Raw genomic sequence first — 17,229 nt, 5'->3', positions numbered from 1 at the left:
ATCCGATTTTCATATTAATCAGACAATTTCTTTACCGTCCTTTTTTCCCAATCCCGCAACTCCTGCGGAGAGGTCACTCCATTCCTTAGACCTTAAGAGAGTGCTTAAATTCTACCTAGAGGGAACTAAGGTTATCAGAAAATCAGACCAATTATTTTTAAATTATGGTTCCATAAGAACAGGTTTTCCAGCTACCAAGAGTTCCATTTCCAGATGGATAGTGTCTTGTATAAAATTGGACTACCAGCTAAAGCACATTCCACTAGGGGAAAAGCAGGTACAGTAGCTTTCTTGCATGATGTTCCAATGGCAGAAATTTGCAAGGCAGCAACCTGGAGATCTGTGCATACGTTCACAAGGCATTATTGTCTTGAATCCGACTCCAGGGCAGATACTCAAGTAGGCCAAGCCTCCTTGAGAAACTGTTCAGATAACAGAGATGTCTGAATTATCAAGTTTAGTTGTCTGAGCTTGATTGTTAATGATGATTATTTTTCCTTTGCCCGCAGCGGGTGAGGTGAGGCTCGCAATTCTATTCTAGTGCTCATGACTATTGATGAGGATCCCCTGGAAGAGAAGGATTAGTTACTTACCTGTAATCCTAGTTCTCTTCCAGGGGTATCCTCATCAAAGTCATAAGCAACCCTCCTGCCTCCCCGGGCAAAGGATCCTTATTTTTAGAGGAATTGTCAACTCTTTGTGTTATGGCTTTGTGTCACCGCAAAGAACAACTGACCTAACTGTCACCCCTGAGGCATGATGGGAAGCTAGGGGTCATGGCTGCCTTAAAGGCACGGTGCCAGTGTTTCTATGTTGCTAAGAGTTAGCTTTCTCGCCTTTCTAGGCTGTGGTTTTCTGCAATGCAGCCTGTGAGCTGACAATGCTTTCAGTCCTATCTGAGGTGTTTGTGCTAATGCAAAGCATTAAAGCAGTGTTCAAACATGATTTGCTTTTGTTTCTTCCATGTTTCTCACGATATATTATTTATATTGGTTATATTATTGATTATATACAGGGGAGTCCTTACAACATTATTCAGCTCTACTTATGAAAGGCTGCATTTGCTTTTTTAATATATATATATATATATATATATATATATATATATATATATATATATATATATATATATATATATATATATATCCTACTGGCGGTCGCCAGTAGGTAGTTATAGTTAGGACTCTGTTTCCATAGGAAAACCGCAACATTCTATTTGGAATAACTTTGGCGCCGGTCGACGAATCCTCGCGAAATTTTCAAAATAGGTGGGGCGCTACGCTCCGCTCCTACCCTGAAAGTCTCGGGGGGATTCGTCAAGCGGGGGCTGAGAAAAAAGGGGGGTCCCAAAACGCGTTTTTCCCATGCATTTTTCCATAGGACCTTTAGACACAGCTACAGCCCGAACGGCTGAACAGAGTTACTTGAAATTTGGCAGAGAGGTAGTCCTCAGGTCAAGGAAGTGCCTTTTGTAGGTCTGGTGTAAATCTGTTCAGTAGTTCCTGAGAAAATAGCATTTAAATCAATATATATATCTGTGGCAGCTTACCGTGCGCTTACGGTAAGCTTACCGTACGCGTACGGTGCCGTGCGCGAGCGCGAATCTGATGGGCTGTTAGATCTTAGTAAACATTTGAATCGGTCGAAACCAGGAAGCGGCGGCCGCCATTTTCTCTCTCGCACTCTGAGGGGGGGTGGAAAAAGAAAGGCAAAAAACATGTAAAGGGGCTGTTTAGACAGCTCCTAACCACCTAGCCTTGATGAAGGTGTCCCCAAAGATCCCCCAAGGCCAAAAAGTCAATTTTTTTTGTTTTGAAAAATTCGCCGATTACGGCGGAAAATCAGGCGGGCAGCTTGATTCTGCACCAGCTGTAGTCGGTGAAGGTGGCGTGCAGGAATTCCCGCGTACAGCATGTTGGCATAGTCGAGCCTGGAGGTGATGAGTGCAATGACAACTTGGGTCAGGGCTTCTTTGGTGAGAAACCTGCTGATCTTGCGGATCCGCCTGAGATGGAAGAAGCAGGCTGAGGTGACCGCGTTGATTTGCGGTCTCATCGAAAGATCTTCAGAAATGATCACCCCCAGGCTTTTGACTGAGCTCACAGGAGTGGGTGCTGTCCCCAGAGATGTTGGCCAGAAGGTGGAATTCCATGGGTGATTGGGGCCTCCTACCAGGACGAGCTCAGTTTTGGTAGGGTTCAGCTTTAAGTGGCTGTGGTACATCCACTCCGCAATGGTCAGCATGGTGGACTGGAAGTTAAGACAGGAGGAAGGAAGGGAGTCTATGGGAAAAATTAACTGGAGGTCGTCCGCGTAGTTAAAAATTGTGACCGGGGAGTTGCGGAGGGAGGCTAAGAGGGGTTGGAGATACAAATTAAAAAGAAGAGGGGATAGTGCAGAGCCCTGTGGGACGCCGCAGGAAAGGGATGTGTAGGGTGCGGAAAAAGTGAAAAGATGGACGGACTGTGATCGCTGGTGAAGGAAAGATCTGAGCCAGTCAAGGGCCACTCCCTGAATGCCGGCATTGTGGACACGGTCGATCAGGATGGTGTGATCGACCTTGTCGAATGCCGCCGAGAGATCTAATAAGACAAGGGCCTGGGAGGTGTTATTGTCAGCGCCCTTCCTGAGGGTGTCCATGACTGCTACTATGACCGCCTCGGTGGAGTGGAGGGGTCTGAATCCCGCTTGTTGAGGGTCCAAGAAGGAGGATTTCTCTATGAAAGAGCTCAGGCAGCGGGTGACGTAGGTCTCCAGAATCTTTCCTAGGTAGGGGAGGAGGGAAATGGGTCTGTAGTTGCTGAGTATTGTGGGATCTGCGTTGGGTTTCTTTAGGATAGGTAAGACGGCAGCTTGCTTGAAGGAAAGAGGGACCTCCCTAGTAGCAAGAGAGTTGTTAAGTAGTGCTAGGGGGGGGCCTGGACATGCGAGAAAGGCTTCTCTCAGGATCTGCGGGGGGCAACAATCATTGGGGGATCCCGAACTGACTTTGTGAAGGAGTGCGGCGAATTCTTGTAAAGAGATAGGTGGGAACTCCGACAAGGTGCTGGTATTTCTAGGGGGAAGAGGAGGGGGAGTAGGAGATGCCGGGGTCGGGATGTTGTTTTTTATTGTTGTAATTTTCTCTATAAAGTAGGAGTTTAGCGAGTCACAGAGGGTTTGGGTCGGCTGGGGTTGGGGGGTGACCCTATCCGGCAAGGAGAGCTCATTTACAATTGAAAAAATATCTTTCGTTTTGTTGTTTGAGTCCAGGATTATTTGTGAGAAATATGCCGTCTTAGCTGCCAGGATCGATTGTTTATAAGATTTTAAAGCCTCAGTGTAAACAAGTTTAAGCTGTGGGTAATAGTGGCGACGCCAGCGGCGTTCAGCTTGCCGCAGGGCAAGTTTGTCCGCTTTGAGTTGGTCCGTAAACCATCGTTGTGCGTCGTGGGGGCGCTTAGCTTTGATCTTTTTTAAAGGGGCAACTTTGTCACTAGCCTGACGTATCCATTCATCAAGTTTGTCAACCTGATCCTCTAGTGAGGTCAAAGACGTGGGTGCAGTAGAAGCCAGTGAGTCGTGAAATTCAGGCAGATTGGCTCTTTTCCAGTTGCGAGCCATAAGATTCTTAATACGGGGGGGAGGACACAGAGTATGCAGATGTAAGTGAAGGGAGATGAAGTAATGGTCGGACCAGGAGCAAGGGAGAACTGAAGGAGGTGAAATGTCGAGGTTAGATGTCCAGACTTGGTCGAGGATATGACCTTTCTGATGGGTGGGGGTGTGAATGTGTTGGGAGAGATTCATGCCTTTTAGAAGGTCTGTGAATTCCACCGACGATTGGCTTTCATAGACATCAGAAGGCCAATAATTAAAGTCACCAATCACCACGATGTTAGCGTGGTTGATTGCTAGTTGGGCGATAGAGTCGCTGAAGAGTTTGGGAAAGAGAGGCATATAGTCTGGTCTATATACGAGAACACAAATAAAAGACGACTTAGGGGAGGTAAATTTTAGTGCTAAGTAATCAGTTTTAGGGATAGAAGTCACCGTGATCTCGGAGAAGATATGTTCAGAGCGGATGATAGCCGCCACTCCGCCACCAGTCTTCCCCGCGGGCCGGTTGGCGTGCATAATGTATCCCGTAGGGATTGCTGCGAGAATGTCGGGGGCTGAGTCTTCAGTGATCCAGGTTTCTGCTAGGAGAAGGATATCGATGGAGCTCTGATGCAATAGTTGGAAGATCTCAAGCTGATGGCGGATAAGGGAACGGGTATTAAGATAGTAAATCAGTAAAGAGGCGGAGATCTGCGGTAGTGAGGGGGAAGGGTCGTAAAGAGAATCATGTGACGAGAAGTCAGATGGAACAAATATGCCACATGCCTGAGCCGCTCTGACAGCACGGGCGGGAATGGGTCCTGAGGATTTGAGTCTCAGGAGATCGGAGGAGGAATAAGAGTAAGATTGGGCATTACGACTGGGCCCTGGGCCTGGTCGGCCGCGGACGGGCGCAGACGGGCTTGACTTGTGCGCGACTTCGGCGCGAATTCGTCGCTCCCGCTGCGCTCGTCCGCTGCGCTTCCTCCATACTGCCAATAAATACTGGGGGGTGAGGGAGCACTAGACCGCTAACCTGCGAAGGTTTCGTGCAGGGCGGAAGTGGTGTCACGAGCAGGAAGTGACGCTCCTCAAGCTGACCCTCCGCACAAACGGCACAGAGCCGGGGCGGAACGGGGTCACGAGGGAAAGGAAATGCAGGTAAGTGCAAGAAGTGCAAAGTACAATTTTAAAATGCTTTCTAGGCGTGCTATTAAAATCAGCAGCAAAATACAGTTTTTTAAAAATGGATGATCAGGTGCCTGCTCAACTCTTTGGACAGAAGCCAATTTTCATATGTGGTAAGGGGACGCTGGGTGCCGGGACCCAGCGAAGGCTGCATTATCCAATAGCAGATTTGAAGGTAGTGTAATGTTTCAGATTCGGGGACTACCAAATCAGTGCGAAGTTGGTCATGGGGCACGGGGCCCTCTTCATTTAACAGCCAGCTTATAGACCGGCAGCCTTTTTATGCCAATGGTGGAACTCTATTGGGTTTAGCCCAGGGGCAAACTCCACATTACCCACTATCGGCGTCAGTGGGGATGGAAATGACACCCAACCTCTCACTATGCTTATTTGATCCCAGACATCTAGGGTTGATTTAGTAATCGGTGAGGAATAGAGGCATCCCGGTCGGGCCAGTTTGGGAAGGAAAGGAATTTTCCACAAATGATGACCCACAATGACTGTCCATGAAAAGCCAATGCTTTTCAGATTCCTCCCGTGACCATTTCAATAGGACCCGGACCTACGTAGCTACGTAATGCTGCTTTAGGTTTGGGATGCCCAGCCCACCCTCCCCTGGGGGCCCATAGCTCTGCTCGCTCTGGATACGGGAGCAGACTTCAGCCCATACGAAGCAATGTATATCTTGTTGCAAGGATGTTATAGTCCCGGCTGGTGGTTCAACTGCCAGCCCCTGAAAAAGAAACCGGATCTTGGGCAAAATTGTAATTTTCAGGGCAGCTACTCTGCCAAGCCAAGAAAGGCAGTAGAATCTCCACCTAGAAAGGTCTGTCTTAATCTGTTGACGGGGGCCTTATAATTGAGGGAGGCAGTCGCCTTAGCCGTATGGGCCAACTGAATACGCAGGTGGGGGATGACGGTGGCCTTCCATTGTATAGGGTGGGTACCCAAGGGGTTCGCCTCAGAAATCAGTGAGAGTGAAAGTTTAATAGCCAGAGATTTGTGAACATTTACCTGAAATCCCGCTGCTTGACCAAAGACTTGGAGCGATGACTGAGATGACCTTGCCACTGGAATCGGGTGGTCTAGTTCCTCGGCTTGTTCCGGGGTCAGTCTCAGAGTGTGGGCATTTTGAAGACCGAGAGCTGGAAGAATTTGCTCTGCATAGAGATCCTCATAGAAGGCGGAAGCGATAGTGGTATCGTCAGTTAGTTCAGAGCCGTCCTCCTTTATAATAGTGTGGACACCCAGTGTTAGTCTTTGCCCTCTCAACCTATTAGCCAGAAGGTGCCCACCTCTGTCTCCCTCAATATAATAGGATTGGCGGAGTCTAAGAGCTTAATGTTCTGCCCTGTTGAGGTCTATGCCTGCCAGCTGGGTCTGGGCTGCTTCCAGTTGAAGCCAGACTCGGAGGGCGCCAGTGCGTTTGTGTATTCGTTAGAGTTCCTGTACTTGTACCGTCAGTTGCTTTCTTGTCTCAGCAAAGCTTGTTCTCCTCTGCTGATGTAGCTTTCAGTTTTCCCCTAATTGCTGCCTTCAGAGTTTCCCAGATTGTAGAGAAGGAAACATCTGTAGTGTCATTTATCGCTAAGAAATCTGTGAATGCTTTAAGTTGCTGGACATCCACAGGCCTATGGAGGAGGGTTTCCTTCATACACCAGGTTTGAGGTGTAGAAGGTAATGATGAAAGTGTCTGTGTGAGGGACACAGTGGAATGGTCAGATAGCGGGAAATTTTGGAGATAAACTATAATGTCCACTGTTGGCGCCGAGGCAAGTCGTTAGGTGCCCCCTCTGTGTGCCCTATCAACTTTCGATCTGAATAGGTCGGTGACAAACTAAGTGGTGTCGTTTCCTTCAGCCCCGGTCGGGATACCTCTGATACATATATAATTGCATCTGGACCTATTTTAAAAGTCCTCAGCATGACGTTGCAAGTCGATCTGTTGATCTTTTAGGTGAATGACTTCCTCTTGGAGCTGCTCGATCTCTTCATCTCTGCCTGCCTCGTGGTCCTCCAGGGTGGAGACTCTGTCCCCAAGGCTCTCCAGGTCTTGGCGGACCGCTCTGATATCGCTAGAAAGATCTTTTTTGAGGGTTTGGAGGTACATTCTGAGAGTGGAAGAGGGCTGTTAATGGGGCGCCTGGGTCTTCTATGTTTGATGTGGATTCAGTCAATGAGGGCGTCGTGGAATCGCCTCCCTTGTGTCGCCCTGGGCTTAGTGAGCATTTCTTATAGCCAGCATTCCTTTGTCCCCTTACCTGTAGTCATTACCTCTGGGGACGAGGGGGACCAGTCCGTACCAGGAAGGCTAGTGCGGTCATAATTCAGGGCCCAGAAGCAGAGAATTAGCCAAGGCCAATTTGAGGGGGGGTGGTTTGAGGTGATGAATGATACTATTTTTATTCATCATGATTTGTGTAGGGGGGGAATGAGTCCGGGAGAGCTCCGCATCCAGATGAAGCTCGGTTTCTACATTGTAATCCTCTTTGTTGGAGCCCTCTTGTTGCCCGTGATGGAGTGTGCTGTCCAGACCAGGCTATATGATCTCGAAGTCTCCGGGGCCCCTTAACCGGTAGACGGTTGTTGCTGTGAGAGCGCTGCCGTCATGTCCAGAGTTGCTAAGGTTCACTGATATGCAGCAGGCCCACTGGGCTAGAAAGCTGAAGTAGAGGTTCGGTGGGGCCTGCACTCGCCAGCATTGACAATGGCCAGTGGTTTTACCCTGCGGGATCAGGGTGTGCAGGCGCCGCTTGAGCTGGTGGTAGGTGAAGGAGGCCCAAGCCTCAGATCTACTCTCTGCTGGTCAGAGCCCGCAAGGCCCAGGAGCGCCACGCCCCAAAAGGAACTCCTATATCAGGCCAGGAGGGGCCCCGGGTCGGCCGTGCTCTAGCCAGGCAGGGGGCCCCCGTCCCTGCACAGCACCGGCCCTCCGGGCCCACCAGCCAGCCACAGCAAACAAAGGAGGTGGGCGTTGACGGGCAAGACCCAAGTCACTGATCCAAATCACACGAGTCTCGGCCCACCCGGTTTCAATCTCCGTCCAGAAGCCCCAAGTGCACGCGGGTAGGACCCTGCTCTCAGACCTCCTAGAGACGGCACACCTGCTTGACACTGCTGCACTACCAGGCTGTGTAGGTGGCAAGGTGGTAAGGCAATTGGGCGAGGCACGGGTCCCAACAGCACTCACAGCACTTAGGAAGCACCTCCGGCAGGCAAGGGTTGTCCATGCCGCGTCCCGTCCACAGCAACCTCGATCGTGGGGTGAGGTAGGAATGGGTCTCTCCCTGAAGGCTCGGAACGCCTGCGGTTCTCTTTTTGAACAAGCCCCGTCAACTTGCAGCCTTCAGCCCACCACCCAGGCAGAGCAGGTAACTGGTCGTGCAGACTGTCACCTCACGGTGCTGGGCCCAGGCCGTTCGCGGGTGCCAGGCCATGACGGTAGGCTGACTGTAAGGCCAAGCAGCCTCAGTCACCTCTGGGGTCCAAGCGTTAGGATGGCAGGCTATGACTCTACCACTCTCCTCCCAGTGGAAAGTACACATGGTGCAGGGACCAGGAGAAGCTCCTCCTACATGCATGCAATCGCTTCTACGCCATCAGGGTCCTTGCGCAGGGACCCTCCACAGATCTCCGCTCTGAGCGGCAGTGACTCGGAGCTGCATGCCTCAGAACTAGGCTGGGTAGGGCACAGTTGCTACTCCTGCTGATGGGCGCTTTGGGAAGTTGACATTACCTCTGTGTCGGCGGTAAAACAGGTCGGCTGATCGGCGGGGGACGGAGAGACCGAAAAGTGTCTGTCATCTACCACCTTGGCCACGCCCTCGGAACATTTTTGTAAATAGTTAAATGCCAGTTTAGAAAAAATATATTTTGACCCAAAGGTACGCAAACAACTTGGCAGTAAAAGGGTTACAAATGTACATCTAGCCAAATCCTGGAATGCTTGGAGCTTGTTTAAAGGGGAGTAGTCTATCTCACAGGAAGTTTGTAATTTAATAGTCATTGGAATGTTTCCAAGGCATTTTTTGGTTGGCTAGCCGTATGGGGGACTCCTTATGCTTTATGTAGGTTTCACATTAATTGCCTCTAGTGTGTTGGACTTTTGGAATACAAGTGCTTACCATTCTGGTGATGCTAGGTATTTTATTCTAGCTGTGCATGATCTGATAAAGTATTATGCCTTCATTCATAAGGCAAGGCACCTGCATCTTCTGCATGTGGGATACTATTTCTGGCTACCTTCTTGCTGTCCTGACATTACATCTGTTGCCCCTTCAAATCTCCTTCAGCACATGCACAATTGGTTTCTGGACACTATCAGGTGCCAGAATAAGTTTTCTGTATGGTGAAACTGATGTTCTGATGGAGGCTGAACGTCAGAGGGTGAATTGCTCTTTAACGTTGGGATGCCATTGTAAACTTGGAATTCTTTTAGGCTCTCTCTGCAAGAATTTGGGTCACAGTCTAAATTATTTTGCAGTACAAATGCATAAACTGATAGCTTCCATTTTTGCATACAGAGAAAGAAGAACCTACGGCAGTGGCAGAAGAGCTTGACACCAAGCAGGATGAGCAGAGTAAAAAAGGAAGCCCACCAGAAAAAAGTGAGTACAAAGTAATGGGGAATGAACAGGCTGCCCTCCTTGAATTGTTGCATTGTGTTTAATCTGCATTCTTTTCAAGCAACAAAAGTGCAGATCTACATTTGTCGGTCTGACATACCAGCTTCTTTATATGCCTTTATGTTTTGCAGCGTGAATCTTTCCGGATCCGCTATGCTGTGCATTATTCCGCCATCTAGTGGTTGGGTCCGGAATTGTAGTATTTCTTTTTTTTTTTTTTGTGGCCCAGGTGGGCGTCGACATACCACCATTTGGTGTCCTTCATGACGTCGACGCACTTCCTCCGGAAGCTCCAACCTTTGGTCGCCATCTTTAGATTCTTTTTTCCGCCGTTGGGTCTGGATCGACAGTGGAGGAGCTCCAAAACTTTGGAGAGCAGAATCGACGAAAATATACAAGAACATTGAAAGCTCACCGGAGAACATACCGGATTACGAGTCGCGTACAGAGGACGATGAAAGAGGGTAAAGAACATCGAAAACTTCGACGTTTCTTCAGAGAATGCGCACACAGGGGGCTCCCTGGGCGCGGTGATGGACAAAACTCCCTTCAAATTCTGCACAAACTGCCACCACAAGTACGCACAGAAGGACCAACACCCAGTTTGCAATCTCTGCCTGCCGCTCGACCATCGGAGCGAGGACTGCAACGCCTGCGTGGCATTCACCCTGAAGACCCTCAGAGTAAGAGAGTGGCAAAGAGCAAACTACAGCGGGCAGGGGCAGGGGACACCTCCATTGCTCCGATATTTGGGACTCTCCAGTGGAGAGGAAGACCACATCGCCGAAGCACCAGTGGACGCCATAGCCGTCGGTCGAAAAGAAAACACCGAAGTAGGTAAGAGACTTGTCGAACCCCAAACACTCCACTGATACTCGCAGAAGTGAGTCAAAGTCCTCGAAAGGAGCATTGCTGTCGAAACACTTGACGTCTGCAACTGCATCCAAGGACAAACAGCCTGTCGGTTCCTTCGAAAAGGACTCCCAGACGGCAAAAACCCAAGAAAAGGGAAAGGCGAGGAAGAGCAGCCACGAAAGGGAGGCTTTGACGTCGATAAATGAAGGCCTGAAAGCGGCTACGACGTCGACAACCGCAAAAATGAAAGCCGAAACCCTTGACACCAAACACGCGGCCGAGATGGAAAAGAAGAAGAAAAGGCTCGAGGCTGAGATGGCAAGCATCGTGAGACAACAAGAAAGACTTCGACGAGAAAATGAAAATGTACAGCATTCCGTCAAACGTCGCCCGAAGCCGAAAAGTGCGTTGAGGTAGTTCAACCACCGACCACACCAGAACCTGGCGAAGAACAGGAGGAGGAAGAGCTGTACTACGGCAATGCCGAAGGGGAGCAAAGACTAGCAAACTTACCAGGGCTCGACATCCTCGGAGGCGCAGGATTTGCAGTGGCAGGATTTTGATGCCAAATCACCAGAAGAAGGTGTAGAATCCTATCCTTCGAGGCCTTTGCCGCCGGAAGACATAGGGATCTACAATCAGGTCATCAAAAGAGCTGCAGAGACATATGGAGTGCAGCTAGAGGAAGAGAAACCCCAATCTTGCTTCCTCTTGGAGACATTGTTGCCATCACAGCACAGACTAGAAGCCAGTTCCTGCCCATGCTCCCAAGTGTGCTGGACCAGAAGAAGGAGGCCTTCAAGGAACCTGCTATGTGTAAAGCAGTAACCCCAAGAACAGAGAAGAAATATAAACATTCTTCAAAGGACCCTATGTATATTAGGGGATCAGTACCAGCCGACTCAATTATCACATCCACGGCAAGGAAGAGGGCAAATATAACCACAAACACAGGACCACCTCCAGATAAGGAGAGCAGGAGAATGGACCTAATGGGAAGGAAGATGGAAAGAAGTGCGGCGATCCAAAGGCGCATCGCCAATTCCAATGAACTCATCAACAGACACGCATACCAGCATTGGGAAGAATTGGGCGAACTCCTAAAATACCTGCCAGAGCAATGCGAGAGAAGCTCGAGCCACCTGGTAAAAGAGGGAAAGAACATGGCAAATACATGTTTGAAGTCTGCCCTCGACTCAGTGGAGACATAAAGCAGGCAGATGATGCTTGGAATAACCGAGAGGAGGCATGCCAGTTTAAGGATCTCGGGCTTCAAGAATGAAGTTCAGAACAACATTCTCAACACACCCTTCAACGGGGAACAGCTGTTCGGCGCTCCAGTTGATGAAATACTGAATCAACTCAAAAAGGACAACGAAACAGCTAGGTCCATGGGGACGCTGCAGTTCAGAGGAATGAGAAGGGGGACACCGTCAAGGAGGCCAACGGGTAGGGGGAACCACCAACCTGTGGCACCACACCAAACCTTCTAGCAAGGTTATCATGGAAGTAACCAGGGATAACAGCAGGGACAGCAACAGCAAAGCTGGCAGTACCAGCCCCGAGGACAATCCTTTTGAGGGCGCGAATGAGGAAAGGGAAACTGACAGAGAGGGGGTCAACAGCCCACATCCAAGTCACTCCTCAGTAGAACCAACGCACACCCAGCCAACATCTCTAGGGGTGCGGAAAGAGAAAAGACAAAGACCAAATAGAGATCAACAGCCTTTCCTCCAGCACACAAAACCACTAGGAGGCAGGATAAAACACTTCCTCCAGGAGTGGAGGAAGATCACATCAAACAAATAGATACTAAACCTCATACAATATGGTTTCGGTATAGATCTAGAAAAACCAGCTCCAAACAAAAGGCCAAGAGGCAGAGTACACTCAGCAAAGGAGCGTGCACATTTGCTGCAGGAAGCACAAGAACTTCTAAAGAAAAGAGCCATAGAAATAGTACCAAAGAAGGAACGGAACAAGGAAGTCTACTCCACCTATTTCCTCATACCAAAGGTGGACGGAACCTTACGGCCAATTCGGGATCTAAGATTCTTGAACAGGTTCATAAAAACTCAAAGATTCAAAATGACATCACTCCAAGAGGTCATACCCCAGCTACAAGAAGGGGATTACATGGCAACTATCGACTTAAAGGATGCTTACTTGCACATCCCCAACAGCAAACGCAAACATCTACTAAGGTCTTTGATCAACAAGACTCACTACCAGTTCACAGTGCTGGCATTCCGGCATTCGGACTCAAATCCACACAAAGGGTTCACACTTAAGGAGGCAAGGGATACATGTATACCCGTACCTAGACCACTGGCTGATAAAAGCAAACTCCTACAACAAGGGCAAGCGGCACATGGAAGAAGTCATACAAACATTAGCCCAACTAGTGTTTTCAATCCATTGGGGAAAATCATCAATAGAACCAGAACAAGTGAAGATATTCTTAGGTGCAGAGATCAACACCATACAGAGCAAGGTGCTTCCAAGTGCAAAGAGAACCCTTGCAATATTGAAGGAGACACGTCTGTACCACAAGGGGCAAGTTCTGACAGTGAGGACAGTCAGCAAACTGATGGGAATGATGGCGTCATGCATACATTTAGTCCCAAATATCTGCCTACACATGAGGCCATTCCAAGATTGGATCCAACAACAATGGTCACAAGCAACAGGGAGTTGGGAAGATCTAGTGGTTGTCACGCAAACAGTACAGCACGAAATAGCATGGTGGAGCAAAAGGAACATTACACGAGGGAAACCTTTCACACAACCAACTCAACGGTGACCATCACAACAGATGCCTTCCAGATGGAGTGGGGAGCACACACAAGAACCCTCAAGGTGAGGGGATTGTGGTCCCAACAGGATGCGATAAAGCACATCGACTACCTAGAGCTAAAGACAGTGTTCCTGGCCTTAAAAGCCTTTCAGAAACAACTGTACAGACACCGGGTACTATTCCAAACGGACAATACAACCACCATGTTCTACATCAACAAGCAAGGAGGGACACAGTCCAGTGACACTCTCTGTTCTGGCACAAGAAATATGGAGATGGGCAATTCCAAGACAAAAAGACTTGCTAGCAATACATCTACCAGGGAAGGACAATGTGGAAGCAGACAGACTCAGCAGACAGACGTCGGCATCCCACGAATGGGAAATCAATCAACAAGAAATCCAAAAGATATTCCACAAATGAGGAACTCTGCAAATAGACCTATTTGCAACACACCAAAATGCTAAATCCCCAAATTTCGCATCCAGACCACCGTGCAAACGGTCCCTAGGGAATGCGCTATGGATAAGATGGTTAGGGACATTTACCTACGCCTTTCCACCGATATCACTGCTACACAGGGTACTAAACAAATGCAGATTCACCAACATGACGCTAATACTGATAGCACCTCAGTGGGCCAGACAAACCTGGTTCAAACAGATCATGGAGATGGCACAAGCGCCCGCACACAGGTTCCCCAGAAGAAAGGACCTGTTAACAAACAGGAGGGTTCTACACCCAGAGCCGGAGAGCCTCAGCCTTGAAGCATGGCTCCTGAAGACCTCGAGTTTGCACACCTCAAACTAACAGCAAGCACAATGGTGGTTCTCAGAGAGGAAAGGAGACCGACCACGAGAAAGTGCTACGTAGCAAAGTGGAACAGATTATCCAAATGGTGCATTAGGGAGAAACTACAAAGAAAAATTACCAAGTAATCAACAGTACTAAAATACTTAACGCATCTACTACAAAATAAACTAAGCTACACATCTCTAAGGGTGCACTTAGCGGTGATAGTGGCTTACACAAGAGGAGAAACAGGGAAGAGTTTCTTCACCTCCCAAGTAGTAAAAAGATTTCTAGAAGGGGCAAACGGAATCGCACCTCCAAACAGAATGCCAGCTCCAGCATGGAACCTCCAACGTAGTGATCACCCAATTGATGAAGGCACCATTTGAGCCTATTCATAAGGCAACACTGCACATGCTCACGCTAAAGACAGCCTTCTTAGTAGCTATCACATCTCTACGAAGAGTGAGCGAATTACAAGCACTAACACTACAAGAGCCCTACCTACAAATACACAATGATAGGATTGTAATGAGAACGGACCCACATTTCATGCCAAAGGTGGTGTGTCAGTTCCAGACAATTCAAATACCAAGTTTTTTCCAAAAACCATCCACAAGCACATAAAGGGCGTTACACACATTGGATGCCAGGAGGGCAGTAATGCACTATATAGAAAGGACAAATTACTAAAGGAAGAAATTCTTTGTGTCTTTTGTCAGCAGTTTTTTGGGACCACCAGTTACCAAAAATACCATTACACAGTGGATTGCACAAACCATACAGTTCTGCCACAAACAAGCAGGGCAACATTTACAAGGAGCAGCTCATGCTCACTCAACAAGGAAGAAAGGAGCAACAATTGCGTTTCTAGCAACCACACCTATTCAAGACATTTGCCAAGCCGCAACATGGTCCTCAGTGCACACGTTCACTAAGCACTACTGCGTAGATATTCAAATGAACAAGGAAGCGCAAATGGGATAGAAGGTCTTACAACACATATTCAGTAACCAGAGCTCATCTTCCACCCAACCACTACAAACCTAACAAACCGCTACAAAGTCTGTGTACAGCATAGTGAATCCAGAAAGATTCACGCTGCAAAACGTATAGTCTCTTACCTGTCTGTGTAGTTTTGCAGCTTGAAGACTTTCTGGATTCACTAGCGATCCCACCCTCTTCCGCCAGAAAGATGAGACCGGAGGAAGACTATTAAAACAGGAGAAAGACATTTTAAAGGAGAAAAAGAAAAAAAAAAGAAAAGAAGAAGAAAAAAGAATCCACAGATGCCGACCAGAGGTGGGAGCTTCTGGAGGAAGCGCGTCGACGTCACGAAGGACACCAAATGGTGGTATGTCGACGCCCACCTGGGCCACGAAAAAAAACAAGAAGAAATACTACAATTCCGGACCAGACCACTAGATGACGGAATAATGCACAGCATAGGGAATCCAGAAAGTCTTCAAGCTGCAAAACTACACCGACAGGTAAGAAACTATACGTTTTGAGAGCAACCATGGATGACAGTTAACTATAAGTTTTTGCTCCTGAGTCTTTTCTGGATTCACATGCTGTGGATTATTCCCCCATCTAGTGGTTGGGTGAAGTCTTCAACCATCTTGTTCTCTATTCCTCCTATGACATCAGACGCACGCCCAAGAAACCCTTCGACTTAGTCTCATTCTTCAGATTCTTTTTTACGATGCTTGGCTATCAAAGCACAATAGTGAGAGCATTGGAGTTGAGAAAAAAACGGTTGCGCCAAGAGGATAATTTTCCACTGGAAAAGAACAGACAGCAGGTTTTGTGGCATAGGAGGAAAACAAGAAGACACTGAAGAGGTGAGAAGGCTGATAATCTCTATGATCACATGGGTCAGAAAATGTATGGAGACAAACACAAGGTCCACTACTTCTGTCTCCCAAATTACCATTGTTTGGAGTACTGCGCAGTGTGGTTATAAAAAGAGCAGCAAACCGCTATGCTGTACAGCTTGAGGAGGAACAACATGAATCATGTTTCCTCCTAGAGACGTTACTGCCCAACCAGAAGAGGAACAAAATCCTCCCAATGCTGCTCAGTGTCGTGGACCAGGTTGAAGGGACCTTTTAAACAGCTGCGGCGGCAAAGGCCATCACCCCAAGCAAGGGTAGAAATTAAATATGGTTTATCCACCAGAGACACCCCTCCCTTCTTTCATCAAGGGAAATGTCCCAGATGACTCTGACATCGTAGCAACGGCTCGAAGGAAAGACAATGCCTCCACCTCAACAGGTCCACTACTGAATAAAGTGAGCTAGAGGGTAGCAATGGTGGGCAAGGAAATGGAGTGGTCAGCAGCAGTGCAGGGGGGCTTTGTGAATTCCAACATTTTGCTCAACCGGCTCGCCCTCCAACAATGGGATGAAAAAGAACTCGTGCAACATCTGCCCAAAGAGTTAAAGTTGAGAGCAAACAATGTGGTTCAGGAGGACTAGATCATTGTCAAATCCACACTGCATCCAGCAGACCCAGCCAGTAAGAATGTGCCTACGGGAGGTGGCTAGCTAATGCAAAAAAACTCCAACTCAGTGGAGGTAAAACAGAGGTTTTAGTTTTCAGTCCCGATGCTGAGTGGACCACTGAATGGTGGCCTAAAGAGGTTGGAGAAGTTCCTTTTTGTCCTACATGCTGTTTGCGTGTGGTTGTAGGCAAGGACCCTAACTTCAAGGCCCATGTTAAATCTTTATGTATCACCTGATCTAGATTACTGTATGTACTCAAGAAGATCCTGCCCTACATACCCAAGCCTGCCAGATGAGACCCTATCCAAGCACTTATCATTTCTTGCAAGGACTACTGCAGTTCTCTTCAGTTTGGCGCACCCAAATACCTTCTTCACTGCCTCCAACCTCTTCAGAATGCCGCAACAAGACTAATCGTAGACCTTTAAAAGAACCTCATCCATCTCTTCACATCTGAATAAACTACGCTGGTTTATACTGACCATGTTTATTTAAAGTGCTATGCCTCTGACACAAACCCATTTATCTCAATCATTTGTTCGAGGCATATGAGCTGCAGATTACACACTGCATAGATCGCCATCTGGTGTTGGGCCCGGATGTTTGCAGTTGTTTTTCCTCCTGGAAAGTCTTTGGAAGTCACGAGGTATGGGACTCCTCCTTTGGATCGTATTGCGCATGGGCTTCGGCTCCATCCTCAGATTGTTTTTTTCCGCCATCGGGCTCAGATGTGATCTTCGCGCTCCGGTTCCGATCAGTTTCCAGTTCTCCAATCGACGCGCAATCCTCACCCCAATTCGCGGTATTGTTTTCGATCGCGATCTCCACACTCTGCGCGGCTCTCATCGATCAAGACCTTCGATTTCAGTCGTCGATGACGGCCTTC

The 17,229-nt window shown here is 48.3% G+C and overlaps 1 protein-coding gene across 6 annotated transcripts in view; it reads left to right on the top strand.

Moving 5' to 3' along the window:
* Positions 1 to 17,229, top strand: part of ATF7IP (activating transcription factor 7 interacting protein) — a 764,672-nt gene that overhangs the window by 292,705 nt on the left and 454,738 nt on the right. For all 6 annotated transcript variants that reach the window (XM_085601187.1, XM_085601185.1, XM_085601186.1 and 3 more), the window contains one exon: positions 9,291 to 9,374. In XM_085601187.1, the coding sequence (XP_085457313.1) occupies positions 9,291 to 9,374 (84 nt within the window). The remainder of the gene's footprint in view (positions 1 to 9,290; positions 9,375 to 17,229) is intronic.

This window comes from Triturus cristatus, chromosome 4_2 (genome assembly GCF_964204655.1).
Source record: "Triturus cristatus chromosome 4_2, aTriCri1.1, whole genome shotgun sequence".
In the NCBI taxonomy this organism is placed as follows: Eukaryota; Metazoa; Chordata; class Amphibia; order Caudata; family Salamandridae; genus Triturus; species Triturus cristatus.
Note: the sequence above shows the minus strand (reverse complement) of the source record. Positions and strands in the feature narration are given on the sequence as shown.